Source organism: Schistocerca gregaria, chromosome 7 (assembly GCF_023897955.1).
Source record: "Schistocerca gregaria isolate iqSchGreg1 chromosome 7, iqSchGreg1.2, whole genome shotgun sequence".
NCBI lineage: Eukaryota > Metazoa > Arthropoda > Insecta > Orthoptera > Acrididae > Schistocerca > Schistocerca gregaria.
The window spans coordinates 181,290,441-181,312,809 of NC_064926.1; the positions used below are offsets into that span (position 1 = coordinate 181,290,441).

Here is a 22,369-nt window from a genome sequence, read left to right on the forward strand (position 1 = left end):
CGCAGGCGTTGCAGGAGACCTCGAATAAAAAACGAGTCTTCCACCAAGAACAACTGTAGGCAACACCATTAACAGTATGTGTATATAGCCGGTCTTAGAGCACTATCAGTGTGGGCACGTATTTTTACTGTGCAGCAATCGGCGCGTATTTAGTTTCTGCTGCGACAAGCCACATGCAGATTTTAATTCGATGTGTGTACAAAAAGAAGATTTGCTTTTTACATTTTTTTCTGTAAAAAAATTTATTTGACATGCTCAATATACACTGAAGAGCCAAAGAAAGTGGCACACCCGCCTAATATCGTGCAAGGCCCCCACGAGCACGCAGAAGTGCTGCAACACGACATGGCATCGGCTCAACTAATTTCTGAAGTAGTGCTGGAGGGAAATGGCACCATGAATCCTGCAGGGCTGACCATAAATCCGTAAGAGCTGCTGTTATGAGCAGCACATTGCAAGTCATCCAAGATATGCTCAATAATGTTCTTGTCTGGGGAGTATGGTGACCAGCGCAAATGTTTACACTCAGAAGTGTGTTCCTGGAGAGATTCTGTAGCAAATTCTGGACGTGTGAGTGTCGCAGAGTCCTGCTGGAATTGCCCAAGGACGTCGGACTGGACAATGGACATGAATGGATGCACGTAACCAGACAGGATGCTTACCCCCGTATCATATGTCAGAGTCGTATCTAGATGTATCAGGGTCCCAATCACTCTACTTGCACACTTCCAACACCATTACAGAGCTTCCGCCAGCATCAACAGTCCCCTGCTGACATGTACGATCCATGGATTCATGAGGTTGTCTCCATACCCGTACTCGACAATCCGCTCGATACCATTTGAAACGAGACTCATCCAACCAGGAAACATGTTTACAGTCATCAACAATCCAATGTTGGTGTTGACGGGCGCAGGCGAGACGTAAAGATTTGTGACGTGTAATCATAAGGGACACACGAGTGGGCCTTTCGGCTCCAAAACCCATATCGATGATGTTTCGTTGAATCTTTCGCACGCTGAGGCTTATTGATGGCCCAGCATTTAAATCTGCAGCAATTTGCGGAAGGGTTGCACTTGTGTCACATTGAGCGGTTCTCTTCAGTCGTCATTCGTCCCATTCTTGCAGGATATTTTTCCGGCTACAGCGTTGTCGGAGATATGATGTTTTATCGGATTCCTGATATTCACGACACACGCACTCATGAAATGGTGTACGGGAAAATCCCCACTTCATCACTACCTCGAAGATGCAGGTGTGCACCGCTCGTGAGCCGACTATAACACGACGTTCAAACTCACTAAACCTTGATAACCTGACATTGTACCAGCAGTAACCCATCTAACAACTGTGCCAGACACTTGTTGGCTTAGGTAGGTGCTGGCGACCGCAGCGCCGTATTCTGCCCATTTACATATCTTTGAATACACATGGCTATACCTCTTTCTTTGGCGCTTCAGTGTAAATACATGAATAGCAGCATTCACTGGGGCGACAAAAGTCGTGGGATACCACCTAGCATTGTGACGTTACCACCTTTTACCCAGCGAAGTGCGGCAACTCGGCGTGGCATTGATTCAACAAGCCATTGGAAGTTCCGTGCACAAAATACTGAAACATGCTGTCTCTCAACAGCCGTCCATAATTGCGAAACGTTGCGGGAGCACGATTTTATGCACAAACTGACCTCTCCGTTATGGCTCATACGTTTTGAATGGGATACATGTTTGGCGATCTAGGTGGACAAACCATTAGCTCGAATTGTCCAGAATGTTCTTCAAATCAACCGTGAACATTTATGGGCCGGTGACAAAGCGCTTTGTCATCCATAAAACTCAATCGTTGTTTGGGAACATGACGTCCATGCAATTGTCCTCCCAGTATTCGAACAACCAGAGGACAGCATCGCTGTCCTCGGTCGTTATGTGCAGGCTGTCGGCCACTGTTTTATCCGTAGTGAGAGGTAGAGCCCAAAGTGTGGTATTCTCGGCACACTCTCGACCCTGTGTTTCTCGGAATTTTGAAATCCCTAACGATTTCCGGTGCTACAGAAGAATACTGAAGATAAGGTGGATAGATCACGTAACTAATGAGGAGGTATTGAATAGGATTGGGGAGAAGAGACGTTTGTGGCACAACTTGACTAGAAGAAGGGATCGATTGGTAGGACATGTTTTGAGGCATCAAGGGATCACAAATTTAGCATTGGAGGGCAGCGTGGAGGGTAAAAATCGTAGAGGGAGACCGAGAGATGAGTACACTAAGCAGATTCAGAAGGATGTAGGTTGCAGTAGGTACTGGGAGATGAAGCAGCTTGCACAGGATAGAGTAGCATGGAGAGCTGCATCAAACCAGTCTCAGGACTGAAGACAACTACAACAACAACGATTTCCGAAATGGTATGTTCCATTAATCTAGCTCCATTCGACGTTCAAATACTTGCCGTGTGGCCGTAATCGTGTCGGAAACCATTTAACATAAATCACCTGAGTACAAATGACAAGTCTGCCAATGCTCTGCCCTTTTATATCTTGTGTTACTACCGAAACCTAGACCCAGTCCATTCCATGTAAGCAGCCCACACCGTTGTGGACCCACCACCAGTTGACACAGTACATTGTCGTCGACAACCTTCGTGACTTCTGCACCACACTCGAGCAGTGCCTCTCTTACCAACTGACTTTCGCCACCTCAGTGTATTGTGTAATTCACCCGCGTTATGTGTTGTCTTCAGGCAGAAGCTGTACAGGCGCTGTGGGGTGCTTTTCCAGGGGCGCCAGCACCGCCTAGAGCGGCGCCGCGACGTCTTCCGGTGGGGCGTGTGTCTGCCGCCGTCGTGCGGGCCCGACGACGCCGCCTCCCTCGTTCGTGACGCAGCGGCTCTCGCGCTGCCCCCGGAGGCGGGCGCGCACGTCGTCGTCACCAGCGACGCCTGCCACAGCAGCGGCGACCGCGACGCCCGCCGCCTCGCGCCGCACCCGCTCCTGCTGTGAGTTTTTAATGGGATACATGTTTGGCGATCTAGGTGGGCAAAACATTAGCTCGAATTGTCCAGAATGCTTACTTCCGTGGGCTCGCTCACCGTCTCACTTCCTACAAATTTTTTAATTCATCACTGATCTGAATGATGTGGTAAGGCCCTTCACAAATTCTTCGTCTGTGCCAACCTCTTTATCCCAGATAGCATTTGCAACATATGTAGTCAAATTATATCTGGGATATATTCCAATATGTCTTCCTCTACAGATTCTACCCTCTACAGCTCCTTCTTGTACCTTGGAAGTTATTCCCTGATGTCTTAACAGATGTCCCATCATCCTGTATCTAATTCTTCTCAGTGCTTTTCCTATAAGCCTTGGAAATTGGAAATTTGTTGTAATGTCTTATGGGACCAAACTGCAGAGGTCATCCGTCCCTAAGCTTACGCACTAGTTAATGTACCTTAACGTAACTTACGCTAACACACACACCTACGACCGAGGGAGAACTCGAACCTCCGACGTGGACAGCCGCCGTATAACCCCTTCTTCGCCATTTCTACGCAGAACCTCTTCGTTCCTTACCTTACCAGTCCACCTAATAACCAACGTTCTTCTGTAGCACGTCGTGACAAATGCTTTCTTTTTCTTCTGTTCCAGTTTTCCCATAACCCTTGTTTCACTACCATACGTGCTGTGCTTCAAACGTACATTTTCAGAAATTTCTTTCTCAAATTAAGGCCTATGTTTGATACTAAAAGAATTATTTTGAGCAGCAAGCCCTATTTGCCAGTACTACTCGACTCTTGTATTCCATTCCTGCTTCGTCCGTCATAGGTTATTTTGCTTCCAAGGAAACATAATTTCTTAACATCCCCAACTCCATGACCACCAATTTTTACTTTAGCTTTATCGCTATTCTCTTTTAAGCCACTTCTCAATATTTTCGTATCTCTTCGGTTTATTCGTTATCAGTATTCTGTACTCATTCGACTCTTCATTTCATACAACTGATTCTGTACTTCTTCTTTCCCGACAATGATTACAGCAACGGCATCAGCAATCCTTATAGTTCATATACTTACTCCCTGAATTTTAATCCGTATCTTGAATCTTTCTTTTAATTCCGTCATTGCTTCTTCTATAAACAGATCGAGCAGTAGGGGCGAAGGACGGCATCCCTGTCTTACATTCTTTTCAATCCGACCACTTCGTTCTTGGTGTTCCAGTCCTATTGTCCCCTCTTGGTTCTTGTACCTGTAGTACATTACTTGTGGATCCCAATAGCTTACACCTGTTTTTTCTCAGAACCGTGAACTTATTGTACCATTTTACATTGTCGAACGCTTTTCCTAGGTTGACAAATCCTATGAAAGTGTCTTGATTTTTCTTCAGTCTTGCCTGCATTACCAGCTGAAACTTCAGAACTGTCTTTCTAGTGTCTTTACCTTTCCTAAAGTCAAACTAATCGTCATAGAACGGATTCTACGTCTTCTTTTCCGTTCTTCTGTGTATTTTTCTTCTCGGCAACTTGCATGCACGAGATGTTCAGCTGTTTGTGGGATGGTTCTCGTACTTTCCCTTGCTGTCTTCACAATTGTGTTTTTTTTTTATCGAAAGTGTGATGGTATATCGCCGTTTCATACATTCCGAACACCGACTTGAATAGTCGTTTCGTTGCCAACTCACTAAGTGTTTTAGAAATTCCATCCTTTCTGCCTCATTTGAACTCAAACCTTCATTATAGCTTTTACATTCTGCACAATACTGGATTCCCTACGTCCTCCATGTCAACTCCAGTTAATTTTTCTGTCACGCCATCAGACAATTCCTCCTCGTCGTACAGGACTTCGTTGTACTCTTTCCACATCCACGTTTTGTAGGTGAATTCTCATTGCACTGTTAATGTTACTATAGCTGATTTTATTTTCATCGAAGATTGTTTTGCCCACTCTACATGCTTAATCATCCATCTCAATATGATTTTTTCAGGATTTTTTCACACTTTCCGGTAACCATTTTGCCTTGGCTTCTCTGCAATTCCTATTTATCTCATGTCTAAGTGATTTATATTCCTGTATTCATGTCTATCCCTGAACACTTTTGACGTTCCTCCTTTCGCTGATGAGTCGACATATTTCTCCTGTTATCCAACGTTTTTATGGCCGTTACTTCCGTTGTGACTCTATTTGTATGTCTAATATTTGTGAGAGCTGTTTTTAGAGACGTCCATTCCTCTTCAATTGAACTTCTTACTGTGTTGTTCCTTATCGCAATGTCCTCATCTTTGGCGAACTTCAAACGCGTCTGAGGATTCCTCTGTACTTCAGTATCCCAATTTCTTACACACACGGAGAGATGTTCCACCATTATATAACCACGTAAAGATCCCTTGTCTCGAGCAGAGGTACTTGTCCAAGAGGATGGATGACAGGTAACGAACTGAAAGCCGATCATAGATTGCAACAATTTGCTATATTCGTAATTAAAATTTTGTGGCAAGTTTGACCCAGTTTTTCAGACGATTTTCACATATGATTCCCTTATAACATAATCCTAGGCGTGAATTTTAATGACAATGTCAGTGCCTGAAAAGCGCGACAGGAATTTCATTCAAATGTTTGTGAAAGAAGCAGATTAATAAATCTTAACCAGGAATACTGCGATATCACTGTATAGACGTATAATAAGGGTCGTATTATAGAGTAAATTGTTGCATTTACCATTTATATGATAAAAAGTAAACTCTCACGTCGACTTGTCTTATAGCTATAAACATTATGAAGAAAAGCAGAAAAGTGTTTGGTGATGGGACGCATGAGCATCTATTACTGAATAAAAAATATTGAACTGGAGTAGGAGTTACTAGGTAGACCAGTAATGGTGCAAATGTATATAATCACGTGGTTGTATGGTCAGAGAAAACCCTTAAATACAGTGGAAAGATGAATGCATATTGTAGTGGAAAAACATTCTAAAAGTATTCGTTGCAGACAAGGTGAACAGTGGGCGTTGATAAATCATCAGATCGAGCAGCTCCAAAGCAGTCTTCAGTTTACACGGGACCACGTTATCTCCTTTTTTATTGACCTGTATCTCTTTAGACTAAAACTCTCTTCTTGCAGTGAACTACGACTCTTGTGACTCAAGAAGAAAATATTTTCAGTGGTCCCGGGAGGGAAGGTTTCCCGAAGCTTTACAGTGACGTAAATATAAGCTACCCAGTCCCCTGGCGATTAAAAACAAAACACACCATACGGCCAATAAAGTGCGATAAGGCGGCATCTGGCGCCATTTCCAGTGAGCAGTAACCACTTATTGCTGAAAGATACGAGGCTCGGGTGGTTCTCGCCTCCCACTGTGCAGTGAACGCAGTAGCCTAAGAGCCATAAATCGTATTGGTTTTCTTCCGTGGCAAAAAGGAAGAGCCTGGACATAGAAGGATGAAAGCCGAAGTGGCATTTTCGGTCGATCGAGTGAGGAAAGCCAGCTGTCGTCTAAACCAAACCCAGTGTTCTCGACCGCAAGAGACATGCCAATGTCTTAACATATCAGTTTGGAGGCAGGTGCTGCACTGATTCGACACACTTTGAGTGGCATCCTCCAAGATATCCTCGCCAAAACGAGTTCAACAGGGGAGAGCAAGCTACACCTTCACAGCGACGAAACAAGTGACTGGTAGTGACATGTTTAGGTTTACAGTCCATAATCGCGGAAATCGGAAAATTTGTACGACATAATACGCTTTACAAAAAAAATATGGATATCTAAAATCCAGACTTTCTGAAGTGATGTAATTGAGTGAGGCGCATGCTCGAGAATCGTCGGTAACCCATCACCAATTGAGACCAGTGCTCTTCATGGGGCAAGGATCAACGATGATACCTGGCGGTTTATGGCGATCACTCACCATGGCCTATGTGACTGTGGCGTCTGTAAATCCCAGTACGTTCAACACGTTTCCTTTCCATTCATTAATGCAGGCTCCAAAGAGATAACAAAAAGTATCTAAGGTTTCCTTGAGCAAGGGAATTTCATCTGAATTACGGATTAAGACCATGACATCGCCCACATATGCTCGTAACGAAAACCGCTCTCCTAGTAGCGACCACCACGTAGCTGTGCATCGATACGGTGAAGTAAAGGCTCCAAAAATAATAAAAACATTGACATGGGGAGGGGGCACCCTTGTGAGACACCCCGTCAGATAATGATTTGGGTTATGTTGGCCATTCACGACCACATACTCTTGGATGCTACTAAACGCATTTAGTAACACTTGACACGCTTCATCGTAAAGGCCGACAGCTTCCAGTACCCACAACAAGAAATTGTGAAGTACTTGGTCAAACTCCTTAATGGAATTAATAAAAGGAAAGGCCCCAGGCGCAGAAGTGGTGGAAGACACCAACACAACATCCGGGCATTCTAAGATAGAGGTCATAAACGTGCAACTAGAAACACAACTTTGGTAAACCGCAAAGATTTTTGCAATCAAGACCGGCAGACGGCTATTTACTGCCCACCCAAAAACTGTATAATCAAAATGAAGCAGCATAATCGGTCGGAACTAGTCAATGATTGAACATCGAGATATTTTCGGGATCAAGACAATCTTGCCAATCTTCAAAGGGGCGGGAAACAGCCCCCTCTCCCCCCTCTCCCCCCACTCCTCGCCACGCCCGCCGAACCTCATTTGCCAGCAACTTTATTGTGTCACCTATAAGTGGTCAAAACTGCACATAAACTTCTTTACATAGGCCATCTAGCCCTAGTCCCGGCGATTTCCTCGGAGGTGAATGAACAATAAAATCATAGATGTATCTCGCTAAAAACCATCTAAAACTTCATCATTTAATGCGAGAGTGACTACAGAATCCAGAGAAAAAAATCATCAGGCAGCACAGTTTCAGAAGCAGGCGCTGTATACGATCAGAAAAATATTGGTGTACAGTACGCGATATGTCTTGTTGTAACGTCGTCACATGCAAGTCTTTCTAACGGTCGTGATAAACAGGCGTTTACAGCGCTATCTAAACCAAATGAGAAGGTATAAGGCGGTTGTTTCATCTTGAAGTGAGGAGCGTGGTTTTATCCTCATCCTATATCATTTCATTTGTGCCGCTTTAACGGAAGTAGTTTCGCTTCCAAGCGCGGAGCATCTGCAATCCAGAGGGGACCTTTGACGGGCGCTATAGTAACGATCTCATAAAACGACATAGTAAAATTCGCCCTTGGAACGCTGAATCGCATTAACGCCGTTAGAAGCCACAGTATTGCATTCTCTACATTCTCTATCTAGTAGGCCGTAAGAGAGGTATATTGTCCCTTGCAACGAAGACCGCGATCTCATTCTTCGTGAATAACGCCATCAAGAGGAGGATTCTCTAAATGTGATATAGTTAGCACCCAAGAGGAACGACACAGATGCAACAGTTCTCACAATTGATTGAAAGTCACAGCCACGGTACAGTGATAATATCTATCGTCAATAGTTGCCACGCAATGAAGCAGAAGGTCAAAAACGGTCAAGTCTGCTGCTAGAGGTAGTGCTAAAGTATGTATGCTTCACAAGATTAGGAGATTTGCAGATTAACGAATCGCGTAACCGCAATGAAGTAACTAAATGATGCATTTCCCGTCGGAATTGAAACCGAGCGTCAGGTCTGCGGGAAACAACGCACAGTTAAAATCACCGCCTATCCGAGTTCTCTGCGGACTTTTATGAAATAACTATGCAATGTAATCTCTGTGAAAACACGAACGATTTAAAATTAAAGAAATATCGTAAGTGGTACTGCCTATGCACCTATCATTTTTAAGTGTCTCGATATTAATTATCAGGAAACCTTCCTCACAAAACAATGTTGAAAGTTTAGATGCTACATTAAAAAAACTAGAAACTTCAGGAAGGAAAAACTAATCAAACAACACTTCTTGCAAAACACGAAATCGGCTCTTCTATCATGTATAAAATGATGCACCGCTCTAAATTGGAGTTCAGATCTGATTGCGTTTGCTTTCGGAGTGAGAAAAATATGTGCCTGCATCCGTTATCTACAGGAATCAATTAGAAGTCATCACCAAAAGTTGGCATCAGGGTGGCGCGTTGTGGCCTACGGCAGAGTCCATGGAAGAATCCGTTTTTCGGATTTTATACCTCTTCTTTTAGCGTGTCACCGCACGCTCCGTTTGAAAAGTTGTATACTGTGGCTACGCAGCAACACAGCCTCTGCATGTGGCTACGTTGGGGAAGCACATATAACGTCCAGAACTGGCGCGAAGAAGGAATCTCCACACCCCACCCGACTGGAAGTGGGCGTTGTGAATCCGGTTCAGTGGCTAAAGCGGAAGTAGACAGTATACCATTTGAGCAATTACCCAGTTTGTCGTGCATTTCAGTGTCACCCATTAAATTATCACTATGGATCGGTTACAAAATTTCCTTAAAAAGTGGGGGGAGGGACGGGAACGGGAGTTGGGAAGCTTTTTCACAATGTGTGGCCTGAGGTATGATCGTAAAGTGCACCGAGACGCTATGGAGTGGGGCTATACAATATTCCTATCCTCAGGCCGTCCTGAAGAAACTCTCTCAATTTCACTGGAATCACCGGAATAAACCTCAGCCAGTGGTGCATCTCCAGTTCTACAAGAAGACCCAGATGCGGTTTGGGTAGAAGCGCCCTCCGACTCAATCGCTGAATCGTTGCTGCGGGTAAGGAATCGGGGGGGGGGGGGGGGGGGTTAGGGGAATTCATCTGAGTCGCTACCATTCTGAATCCGTCAATGCTTGTGTTGAATTAACGATACTGGTATTATGGTGACTACAGTCGCAATGTCATGGCGCGAATGTAACGGTGGAAAATCTCGAGAGCTATCAGGCAATAGTTACGATTTTTTCCTCAGTAGTTGGGAGGGCATGACGTCCATCTGTTATTGAACAAGACCTGCTAATGTCTACTTACGACTTTCTTCATAAGTTGATTTTAACAAAACCATATGGCGGAAGCAGTTACTTAGAAGTCCGCCAACTTCATTACAGTGAAAGCAGGTCCTTACATGTCCTGCATCAGTAATAATGACACGGTACCCACACACCTGTAAGTGAGAAGGGATGTTCCGTTTTTCACACATCTTCACTCAATGAATAACACTACAATCGATGTTTTAAGGACCAGCGTTCTCTTCCAATAGTCCGTATTTCCCCATATGGGAGCAATACATCCTTAAGGAAACAGTCATCAACTTCAGGTGGAAGATTAAAAATCCTGAGATTAGTTTATTCGACTTCTGCGTTAGGAGAACCATGCTAGTAGTTCCACCGTGATGGAGGAGGAAACCTTGGGCAACATGAGGCTAAATTACCTTGTCTACTAGATGTGTATCCATAAATCTCACAAAAATATGTTGGCATCAGAATGAAAGTAAGCCGTAATCATCTTTTCTGTAGTGTCCTCAATCCAGTCGTGATTCACCAAGGATCCAGACTGAATATGATGCACGGACTTGTCGAAACTGAACCTTAAATTACCATTACGTGGAATATTCTTGGGTTAAAATGGTTCAAATGGCTCTAAGCACTATGGGACTTAACATCTGATGTAATTAGTCCCCTAGACTTAGGACTACTTAAACCTAACTAACCTTAGGACATCACACACATCCATGCCCGAGGCAGGATTCGAACCTGCGACCGTGGCAGCAGCGCGGTTCCAGACTGAAGCGCCTAGAACCGCTCGGCCACCGCGGCCGGCCAATGCTCTTGGGAAACATGGTAGACATCATGGCACGGGCTAACACCACAACCAGAAGAGATACACTAACAAGAAACGCAGCTGGATAAACGATGATGTGATGCACACAGAGACACACACAGCAGTAAAGAAAAACAAAAAAATCACTCACTGCACTACGGTAGAGACAGAGAAAATACACGACCTGCTCCGCCTGAAGCGCGAAAGGGAACTTACATCGACTGAGCTACTCAAGCAGATTTGCTTCTGCGAATACATCTCCTACCTTCAAAACTTGACGGAAGTTGTCTTGCGAAACGCGCAGGACTCCAATTGCTTGAAAAAAGGCTACGTTGTACACATGGAGTTGCCACAGCCTGGGGGGATGCTTCCAGAATGAAATTTTCACTCTGCAGCCAAGTGTGCGCTCACAAGTGCATGCCCGCGAAAGGCAAAAATCCGAGATTGAGTCTCGGTCTTCAACACAGTTTTAATCAGCCAGGATGTGTCATATTTCCGCTACAGGGTGAAAATTTCATTCTGGAAACACCCACATGTCTGTGCAATATTCTTTCTTCGAGGAGTGCTAGTCCTGCAAGTTTCGCAGAGGAACTTATGTGTAGCTTGGAAGGTAGGAGATGAGGTAATGGCGGAAGTTAAGCTGTGAGCAGGGGATGTGAGTCGTGCTTGGGTACCTTCACAGCTGTGATGTAAACAGAGACACACAAACAAAGCACTAAAGGGAAACAAAGCAAACACCCACTCCGTTTCGGTAGAGGCGGAAGGGCGAAGGCAGAGCATTTGCTCGCGAAAGTCAAAGGTCGCGTGTTCGAGTCTCAGTCTGGCGCACAGTCTTATCCCGTCAACAAGTTTCATATCACAGTGAAAAATTCAAAAATTCATTCTGGAAGCAAGCGTTAAAGTCACTGACACCAATGCATTACTTTTCGCAAGATTTTATCCTAACGAAAGTTATCCACTTTAAAGATTGTACTGTTCACCCTGGAGTGCTGTAAGTGGTGAAAAGTTGCCGAAAGTGCATGAGGCTAATAACTAAAAAAATACACTATCTGAATCAAAAATTGTGTTGCAAAATCCATTTTACCTTTTGATGCTGTCTGCACAGATTTCATACAAGTGTTAAACTTGGTTGTTTCCTCTTAAGGCTGTCAAATATTTCTGTTACGGAAATTTCGTGTACTAGTCATCAGGCATACAGCCAATAGTCCAACTGTCAGGTGGGTAAAAACGGTGTCCAAGTGGTAACGTATACAAATACTAACAAAAGTAAATAAAAACTACGACAATAACATATATTACTTTCATAAATTATGGTTCCACCTGGGAGTCTCACTTTTCTACTGTGAGAGATCTCTGTATTTTTACATCATGTCCTCAGCGAGTACGTCGCAATACTCTAACGGTGGATCATGAAGGTATGCGATTCTATGATACCATGACAGTGTTCCGTGCGACTGAGACGAGGTAGATTTGGGCGAGTTCAAAAGAAATCCTTGGTGTGACCTTCGAACAGCTTCTTGTCAGTACATAGCTAATATACAAGCTTGTTGTTTATTGAAACATGCAGTATTATCAGAAGCAGTAAGTTCACTCGCGATAGCGATGCTAGGAACAAGTGGGTCCCTGGACAGAAAACTAATTCCGAGATATAACACGTGGAAGAGCACCACGCCATAACATCGTAGCTACATCTACATCGAGATCTATACTGTTCAAGCCACGTTGCTTTTTGTGCGGAGCATACTTGTGGTTCCACTACCTGCTCCCTTCTTCTCTGCTCCATTCGCAAACTGAACGTGGGAAGAAAGATTGTCGGTACTCTTCAGGATTAGTTCTAATTTGTTGTATTTTCTCGTTGCGGTATGCAGAAGGAGCAATATGTCCTCTGACTGTTCCCATGTTCTCTCAGAATTTTGTATTAAACGTCTTCGTGTTGCACAGCGCCTCCTTGTAGCGTCTGCCACGGAAATTTGTTGACCATCTCCGTAACACTCTCGTGCCGACTAAATGGGCGCTTGACGAAACACGCCACTCTTAGTGGAATCGTGTCTATCTCTCCTATTAATCCAACATAGTAAGAGACCCATATTGATGAAAAATGCTTGATAAATGGTCCAACAAGTGATTTATGGACCACTTCTTTCGTGGAATTATTGTATTTCCTGAGGATCCTTCGTATACTTTTCCTACAACTTTTTATGTGGTCTATCCACTTTAGGTAGCTCCGGATTGTTAATTCTAGTTATTTTATGGTATTTACTCTTCCACTGATTTGTCGACAATAGTGTATTCCAAAACGTGTGGATTTCATCGTCTGTTTATATGCAATATGTTACATTTATTTTCATTCTGAGTCGACTACCAGTCTGAGCACAGCGCAGCAATACTATGCAGATCCTGCTACACTCCGTTATAGTCTTCTGGCATTGCTACCTTATTATAGACAACCTTATCGTCCGCACACAGCCTAATGGAGCTTCCGTTACCCATTAGATTATTTATGTACCATCTGAACAGAAACCCTCCTATCAGACTTCCTTACGGAACACCCGAAACTATATTTCCCCTTCTGTCTATTTTGTCCGTTATGAATGATGTTTTCAGTTTTATTTGCAAGGAACTCCCGAATACAGTCACAAAATTAGACCCGATAGTCAGTGAGCTCGTCTTTTTCTCACCAAATGGCAGTGCGAGACTGCACCAAATGCTTTCCTGAAAACAAGGAACGTGGCATCAACTTGAGCGCCGTTGTCTACAGCGCGATGAATCTCATAGAGAAATAGAGCGAGCTGAATTTCACAAGGTCTCTACTTGCGAAATCCTTACTGATTTTCATGTAGGAAATTTTCGGTCTCCAAATAACATGAAAAACATAATAATACGTGAGCATAAAATATGTTCCATAATTCTACAACAGAATGACGTCAGCGATACAGGCCTATAATTATGTGCACCTCTCCTACGAGCCTTGCTGAAAACAGAAATGACATAACGCTTCCTTCCAGTTGATAGGTACCCTTCGTTGCTCCATCGACCTATGATAAACTACTGCTAAAACGGGAGAAAGTTCATTCACGTAAGCTCTGTACAGTTATATCATCTAGTACGGATGACATTCCAGTAATAAGAAGTTGTAGTTCGCTTTCTACCGCGCGATCGCTTATCCCAAACCGGCGTTCGTGCGATGACCGTATTAACATCTTCTGCTGTGGCATAGATTCGGAATAAGTAATTCAGTATTTCAACCTTGTCTCCGTTCCCTTCCGTTTCTGGTCCAATATGGTCACCGAACAATGCTATGAATGGCGTTCAACACATGCATTTTGATCCACGAAGTGGACTTCCCACGTGAAAACTAAAATCATTTTAACGAGGCATCAGCCAACCAACTGTCACCGTAACAGATTAATGCGCCCTACAGTCGTTGATATACTGTGACGAACCTATCTTGTGAACATCTGTAGGAATAGTCCTTGTGTCTTAGTGAGTGACGAACGGTTATAAAGAAAACACTGGGAAGTGGACCACTGTTGCCATGGATGATGAGCTGGTGCTCAGTGTGACGTCTGTAACTACAAACCAGACCTACACGTACTCCTAGGTATCCTCGGCTTTTTAATAAGTCTGCAGAGTCTTTACACCTGAGCTATGAGGACATTCGCGTTCTTACGAGAAGACATACGAAAGGCGTGATATTTTATTATAGTTTATTTGGGAAAGGTGAGAGGTGAGCTCTTGAGATTAACAGGGATTAATCCAATGAGGACATTCGCGTTCTTACGAGCAGACGTAAGGAGGGCGTGATATTTTATTATGTTTTATTTTGGAAAGTGAGAACTGAGTTTTCAGCATTAACAGCGATTAACGCACTTTCAATGGGATTAGGGTGGGAGATGTGTATAAATTCAATTTGCAAATATTATCGGACCTACTAGAAATACTGGTGTACTTATTGTGTGCTTGTAAATCGTTAGCAGTGACATATTAGTTATCAAAAAAGCTTCAAGTTGAACCATACACATAGATTTCAAACCTGTAGGAAACGGCAAGGCAGCAGTAGATGGCATTACTGATGAGCCATGCAGAGATACAATCTGCATGTTTTTGATAATGGAGCTACGCTTTCTCGTATCCTGCTATTTGCTGCTCACGTTGATAGATCTCTTTGCTGCCACGGGTAATGATTCGTCATTCGAGTTACGGCGGCTGTTTACTTTACTGGTGGCTTTACAGCACGTTGAATGTACTACAACCGCTGCGCCTCAGTCTATACTAACGAACAGATGCTGTCGTTTATTCAAAATGTCGTCACACTACAGAAAGGTCCCAGCAGTCAATTACCTGAAATTAATTCGCTAATAACGTTTTTGCACGGCAACTAAAAACATGTTTGCATCCCTTCTAATGAAAAATATGTTTGCTTGTTGATATTACGTTGGGGTCGTGTTCTGCCCCCTGCAGCCATTCCGCACGTCAACAAACGATAAACGTCATTATCTCCTTCGTTAACAAGCTTTCGTGGTAGTATTTACCGAATTCTTTACATTTTGAGCTCTGCATTACCCATCATTTGTCTGCAAATATTATAAATTGCGAAACTTAGCACTAATCTAAAAGCATTCTTATCATTAAAATATTATCAAATATTTCCACGAATCGAATATACAATCGCTATCCCATGGTCTATTTCTTTTCTTATGGGTCATCTGTAATGTTAATCTTTCAGTTATACACCAACTCGATCAGCGCTTCGAGTATCAGTGCCTTAGCGCTGAACCCCAAAGATAATAAGACTGTACAATAGAAATACGGAAAAAATCCAATATTTTTCACGTGCGTCGTCTTAGTTAAGACCTACGATGAGACTGCTGTAATATTCGTAGCAGATTAGATTTAATCCGTAACGATAGGTGCAAACCACGATACAGAAATTGATGTATGACTCGGGTGACTTGACGAAAGAGCAAAAAATGTTCAAATGTGTGTGAAATCTTATGGGACTTAAACTGCAAATGTCATCAGTCCTTAAGTTTACATACTACTTAACCTAAGTTATCCTAAGGACAAACACACATCCCATGGCTGAGGGAGGCCTCGAACCTCCGCCGGGACCAGCCGCACAGTCTAAGACCGCAGCGCCTTAGACCACTCGGCTAATCCCGTGCGGCGACGAAAGAGCAGGTCAGGGGACTAATCTTAGTTATGTGAATATATATTGAATTCATACCGTTTCTGGTTACGTACGAATATGATAAACTACTTATTATTTATTTTATGACATCTCCTAGTTGCAATTAATTTAGTACAAAACTCTAGGTCACTTCAAAATCAAGTAATTATCTTCTCCTGTTCGCTATGAAATCAATATGGTTCGAAAGGGACTGTCGTGAACAATTATGGCTGGAAGGATTGACAAACGAATTACTTTGCCAGTCATTCTTATGACGTACTTGGCCTAGTGAAACTTACATAAGCTCTTTAAAGTATCTGAAGGTGGTATTACGAGATATTAATAAGGATATAAATTGTCTGAGTAGCTTGTAGGAGTTAACAAAGACATACTCATTTCATTCTCTACCCGCCAGGATAGCCGAGAGCGCTAACGCGCTGCTTCCTGGACTCGGGTAGGCCCCAGATCGAATCCACCCGGCGGATTAACGACGAGGGCCGGTATGCCGGCCAACCTGGATGTGGTTTTTAGGCGGTTTTCCACATCCCGCTAGGTGCACACCGGTCTGGTCCCCACGTTCCGCCTCAGTTACACGACTCGCCGTCATCTGAACACGTTCGCACCATTCCTTGAATTACACTAGACGCAGACAGCTGGGGTACACTAATTCCGTCCCGGAGGGTACGGGATGGAGGCAGGAAGGGCATCCGGCCATCCCTTCATCCTAAACTTCCCAAATCCGTTCCTAACAATAGCGACCCTGCGTCAGTGTGGGCCATGGCATTAGTGAAAGAAAGAAGGAATACTCATTTCATTATCTAGATTGAGCGGTCTGTTCGAGTGATTAGAAACTTTCACTCTCCGCCCCCCTCTCTCATAAGTCGTAAAAGGGGGGGGGGGGGGGGTACGAGGCCAACTGGAGGTACGGCAGCAAGAGCAATAGCAATGTTGAATGTCTCGGATGGGGTTCCCAATTATTGTATTTTCCCTACAACCTATGAAAACCTGCCTAAAGCTTTGTACTGAAAGTGTATTTGGCTACAAGTACAGAGAGTAAATTCGATGCGGTGTTCATGTGCAGTGTACTCTAAAGAAATATATTTTTCATATTTCAATCTCTTCTCTAAGAAGCAGAGCCAGTCCAATAAAGAGTCATCGTTATTCTCAACCAAATGTTCGAGTGGGCTTGGAGTGGGGCAAAGTGAATCAAAATTGGAGATACACTGACGGAAAGAGTAGTACCCCTGGAAAGACGACGTCGATTTTGATCCGATAACAGCGTAAGCTGGCTCTGAGCACTATGGGACTCCACTGCTGTGGTCATTAGTCCCCTAGAACTTAGAACTACTTAAACCTAACTAACCTAAGGACATCACACACATCCATGCCCGAGGCAGGATTCGAACCTGCGCGCCTAGAACCGCGAGACCACGGCGGCCGGCAACAGCATAAGCCACGTGGAAGATAGTAAAAGTACTGATAATGGTTTCAGCGTTGTCCGCCAACAGACGGCGTAGCGTGACAGCTACCGGAGTAGTTCTCGTGCCTGCTACAGCCAAATGAGAGAGTATGAAAGAGAGAACATTGTCTGTGTCGCGTTCTCTTTTAAAGGGGAGTTTTCCTACGTTCGTTCTAAAGAAATGATAGGATTGGTTAAAATTCTTATGGCTGCCATTGGTGAGCCATCGTCATAGGCGAATATTCCCGCACTGATTCAGAAGATAGGGCATTGTTGTCTGAACTCTTGTGGATACTATTGGTGGAACGTCGTCGTTGTATAGAAAGGCACTAATCCAAACGTATGCTGGAGAAGGGTTATGGTTGAAACTCCTCCTACTGCTACTGGTTGGTCGTCGCCATTGGCTAGAAGCGAAAAGGACAGGGAAAGAGAGGGGGAATTTATACCCAAAATATTATTGTCCGCCGAGGTAACTTGCACCGCTCGTACATCGCGGCCGCATATTCATTTCCTTGACGGCCGGAAGCCACGATGCCGGAAACCTATAGTCGTCCTCTCTATTAATATATGATGCACTCTTGGAAATGTCAGCCTCTTCTCCGACCTTTGCTCTATAAACATTTGTTTCCTTAGGCAGCACACATACGTTATTAAGATCTATGTCAGAGCTCCAGTTCTCATGATGTTCAGCTAGTGCCGATTTTACACTTCATTTTAGCAGCGTGTGCCGTTCGTGTTCCTTAATGCGTTCTTTAACAGTTCTTCCCGTTTCACCTGTATATCCTTTGCCGCAGCCACATGTCAATTGATAAATGCCTGCAATGTGGAGGCAATCAGGTGCATCCGTTTTCCGTCGGAATAAATCTTTTATTGTGTTTTGACTAAAGAAAGAGATATGAATACAATTTTTCTTTTGAATTCTGCTTATGCGGTCAGCGATCCCTGAAACGAACGGTAACCTAACGGAGTGAGAAGGCGGTTCATCGTCATTCTTAGTACCGTGATTAATATTCCGCCTAGAAGTCCTGTCGATTGAACAACTATCATAGACATTTGCTTTCAACGTCCTCTTTAAAAAATTCAAATCCGGTTCCAAGTTGTCGTCATCGCTGATACAGAAGGCACGTGAAGACAGAGGGTTGAGCACTGCTTGCTTCTGGGCTGGGTGGTGATGCGGAGTGGCATATAAATACCTGTTTGTATCAGTCGGCATCAGTGCAGGAATATTATCCTATGACGCTGGCCCAGCAGCTATAAGAATTTTAAGCAATCGTACCACTTCTCCGGCACGAACGCGGGAAAACTCCCATTTACAAGAGAACGCGACATGTTCACTGACAGTGTTCGGGCAGTAGTGGACACTGGAAGATCCTGAGGAAGAACCCAGCAGAGGGGTGGGAACGTCGATTATTTTAGAAGGAATATCACGCGCCCTAATAACCCAGAACATTTTAACTTCAGTGACAACGGCCGCGAAAGCCTGCAGACTTAGAATTGCCACACAGTTTGGACGTGCTGCGTCAGTTGCGCAATGATACTGGTATCATTAGTCACGTGAACATTCTAACTTTCTCAAACGAGGTTCTGGACGTCCACACAACACTGGGGCCAGACGGGATCGTTGTACTGTAAGGGCTGCAGTGGCAGATCGTAAAGCTACCGCAGCGCAGATCAGAGGATTTGTGAGCCCAGACATGTCAACACGGCTGCAAACCACTTACTTGCAGGGCGACTAAGGGCATGTACACCTCTATTCTGTCTTCCACACACACCACAGCTTCGACGTGTTCGACGGGTGCCGTCATGGTATCACTTGGAAGATGGAACCTCCTGCCATGGCCTTCAACGATGAAAGCAGTTTTGCCTGCACCCAAGTACCGATCGCTTGCACATACGATGTAGACCTGGTGAGGGCTGTCTTGTAGAGCGCATTCGTCCAATACACTCTCGGCCGACCCCTGGGCATATGGTGGGGAGTTTGATAAGTAACTCCCGTTCGCCTTTGATGTTTCTGGAGGAGATGCTAACCAACATTTTATAGGTGCAGAATGTTGTTAGACCCGTTCTTTTCCCATTCTTGCAACAGGAAGGTAATGTGTTGCTCCAACAGCATAATGTTTGCCCAAATAATGCCCTTCAAACTCAACGTGCTCTGGAAGACGTACAGTAACTTTCCTGGTCAACACGATCTCCGGACATTATCTCCAATCGAGCACGTGTAATGGAACTAGAAGAGGCTCGTGTGATTCGTCAGCCAACAACTCTCACAGAACTACGTCAACAGGTTGAGGAGGCATGGCATAACCTATTCTAGGACATCATCCGCCATGTTGTTCGATCGACTGCATATCATAGTCAGCGCCTGCATTACCGGCCGTGGAGGCTATACCATGTACTACCATTACTGTGTATCACTATGGGTCGATACCTGGTACCTCACAACCGCCTGTATAATTAATCTATAGATGTAATCGTTTCATGTACTCCATACGCAATGAGGAAACAATAAACCTTCAGCGAATTGGGAACCTCTAAAACGATGTACTATTTTTTCCCGGCAGTATACCTGGGAGGGAATCTGCAGTTCCGGAATTTTTATTAACAAAGGGAATCCTCCCGAAACCTTGGTCAGAACCACTCGCTAATGCAGACGACGGAGATACCGGGGATCTGTCTGTGCAGCTCTGACTTCGTAATTTTCTTCCCAAACTCAATGTGGCGCTCTTGGATTTCCTGTTTGGTTGTCCTTGCATGTCTGCTTTTCTCGCTTTCCTTGCTTGCTGGCACCTCATTTGTCACGCATCAGGTGAAGAAATCTCATCATTGGTTACTCTTGGTTTTTCGTTTAGGTTGTCCTTGCATGTCTGATTTTCTTGCTTTCGTTAGTTGATAACAACTCAGCCGTCACGTTAACGTAAAAGATTCATTGGTTGCACAACGGGTTCAAAACTGTATATGAAATACTGAATAGCTTTAAATATTCAGGTTTGGTGTCTCAGACGGGAAAAGCCTTTGGCTTAGTAAAATCGTTACTTTCCTCTGAAAAACTAGAGAACTCGCAGTTACGTAAGATTTTCTACTGAGCATTTGTCTTCTCCGTAGAAAATTTCTTAACGCCCGTTCCATATTTCAGACAGAGTCATTAACTGTAAAATGAAAAAAAAGGTATCTCACTGACTATTTTGCCACTACTTTTTGTCAATACCTACTATTTTTAAAAGATGGTAATGAGTCCCTCATCTAAAATTGGCACTAACTACTCTTCGTTGACACTAATAAACAAACAAACATTAATAAAAGCTAAGAACATCAGCCATCCAAAACCAAGAAAGAGCTTTGTCCTCTCCCTGATCGTAAACTATTTAAATGAAATTACTTCTGACAAATCGAAATAAAACCACGTCAGCTTCACAGCGGTTCTAAGTGGAAAACTCGGACAAACATTCGCTACCATTACAATTACAACAATATAAAGCCGTCGTTTGTAGGAATTTTCTTCCTTAGCCGTGCCAGAGTATTCTCGGCACCATTTATCATTCTATGGAAAAAGGTGCAGCTTTTGGTTTTAGCGACCACCGGTTCATGGTGCATCGCCCAATCAGCGAAATTGATTTAATATCAAAAACTGTTACGGATCCAATTCTGTTGCAGGAAATAAAAGTACAGCAACCTGTGGTCGTAACATAAATATTGCCCAGTCTCGCAACAATGTGTTTAACAGATGCATCGGGCCTAAATATTTTAGTGAGTTACCAAATGTACACTTCCACGTCAGCGATACCCACGTGCAACGCACTTTTTCAAAAATATTTGGATTCTAATGTTCACAGCCATCACTAACAGCGTTAAGCTTACTGCGGAATTTTCTCAAAGCCTCTCAATTTAGTATTCCATTCACTTACAGATTTATCATTTGAATATTCTACCCTTTTGTTCTATACAAGAAAATTTGTAGCTCTTGAAACGAGTCAATTTTTCCACATTATTCAGTATATGTAGTACTTCAAGGTCTTCATCTAATCCATTTAGTGGATGTACAGTGTTGCAAAAAAAAAAAAAAAAGGCATTGCTGTAATCGTTGGATCCCAGTGTAAGGTTCCTCTCATTCTTCCCTATGTATATCGCGAAAAGTGTTGTAGTACACAAACGCTTCATATATATTATTTATTGAGATTACTGGAACAGTCTATGAGGACGGATTAACGCTTGTGAACGTCGCCGTAACAGTAATCGTGTTGATTATTACTTTAAAAAAATAATGGCATAATAAGGTTACGCAAAAAAGTTTTCCTCCTTATCTCTTTCGCAGTCATTATTAAATCTCCGCACCAAACGGAAGAAGATATTCTTTCGTTAATTACTTGATCTACAGCTCTTGTTACACGTAATTCCGCCTATCTGTCTTCGTTTTCACTATAACATTAAGAGCCATTTCTACTAAACTACAAAATGCAGTTTTCCTTGTTGAAATTATGGTGACAGAGACTGATATGCAGGGTGCATCGCAGTTTAAAGCCGAAACTGACATAGGTGAAAGTACATGGTCACGTAAGCAGAAACGTATGTTGTTAGCCATTTGTCCCCGAGGTAATGGGAAATGTATGATTACGAGCTGCCATTGACTTCTTCCTGAAATATAGTCCTAGTACATATGATCTACTTTAACAGTAAGTATAATAAACTTCTACTTTAGCATGTAACATGCCACAATTTACTGTGTTTACTGAAGCAGGTGTTGAATATGTCTTCGTCGCATTTGGATGCAATACCGCACTCGTCTCTACAGTGATTTACGCAGTCATTCAAATACCTCTAGACCGTCTCGTAAAGGCTTACAAGTCTGTAACCGAGCGAGGTGGCACCGTCGTTAGCCCACTGGATTCACTTTATGGTGGACAACAGCTCAAAACGCGCGTCCGACCATTCTGATATAGATTTTCATTGATTTCCCTACATCCCTTCAGGTAAATCCCAGGACGGTTCCTGTGAAATTGCAAGGCCGTCTCTC

The 22,369-nt window shown here is 43.6% G+C and overlaps 1 protein-coding gene across 1 annotated transcript in view; it reads left to right on the top strand.

Moving 5' to 3' along the window:
* Window positions 1–22,369, top strand: part of LOC126281222 (O-acyltransferase like protein-like) — a 289,646-nt gene that overhangs the window by 100,919 nt on the left and 166,358 nt on the right. The window contains exon 3 of the mRNA XM_049979974.1: window positions 2,772–2,989. Coding sequence (XP_049835931.1) covers window positions 2,772–2,989 — 218 coding nt within the window. The remainder of the gene's footprint in view (window positions 1–2,771; window positions 2,990–22,369) is intronic.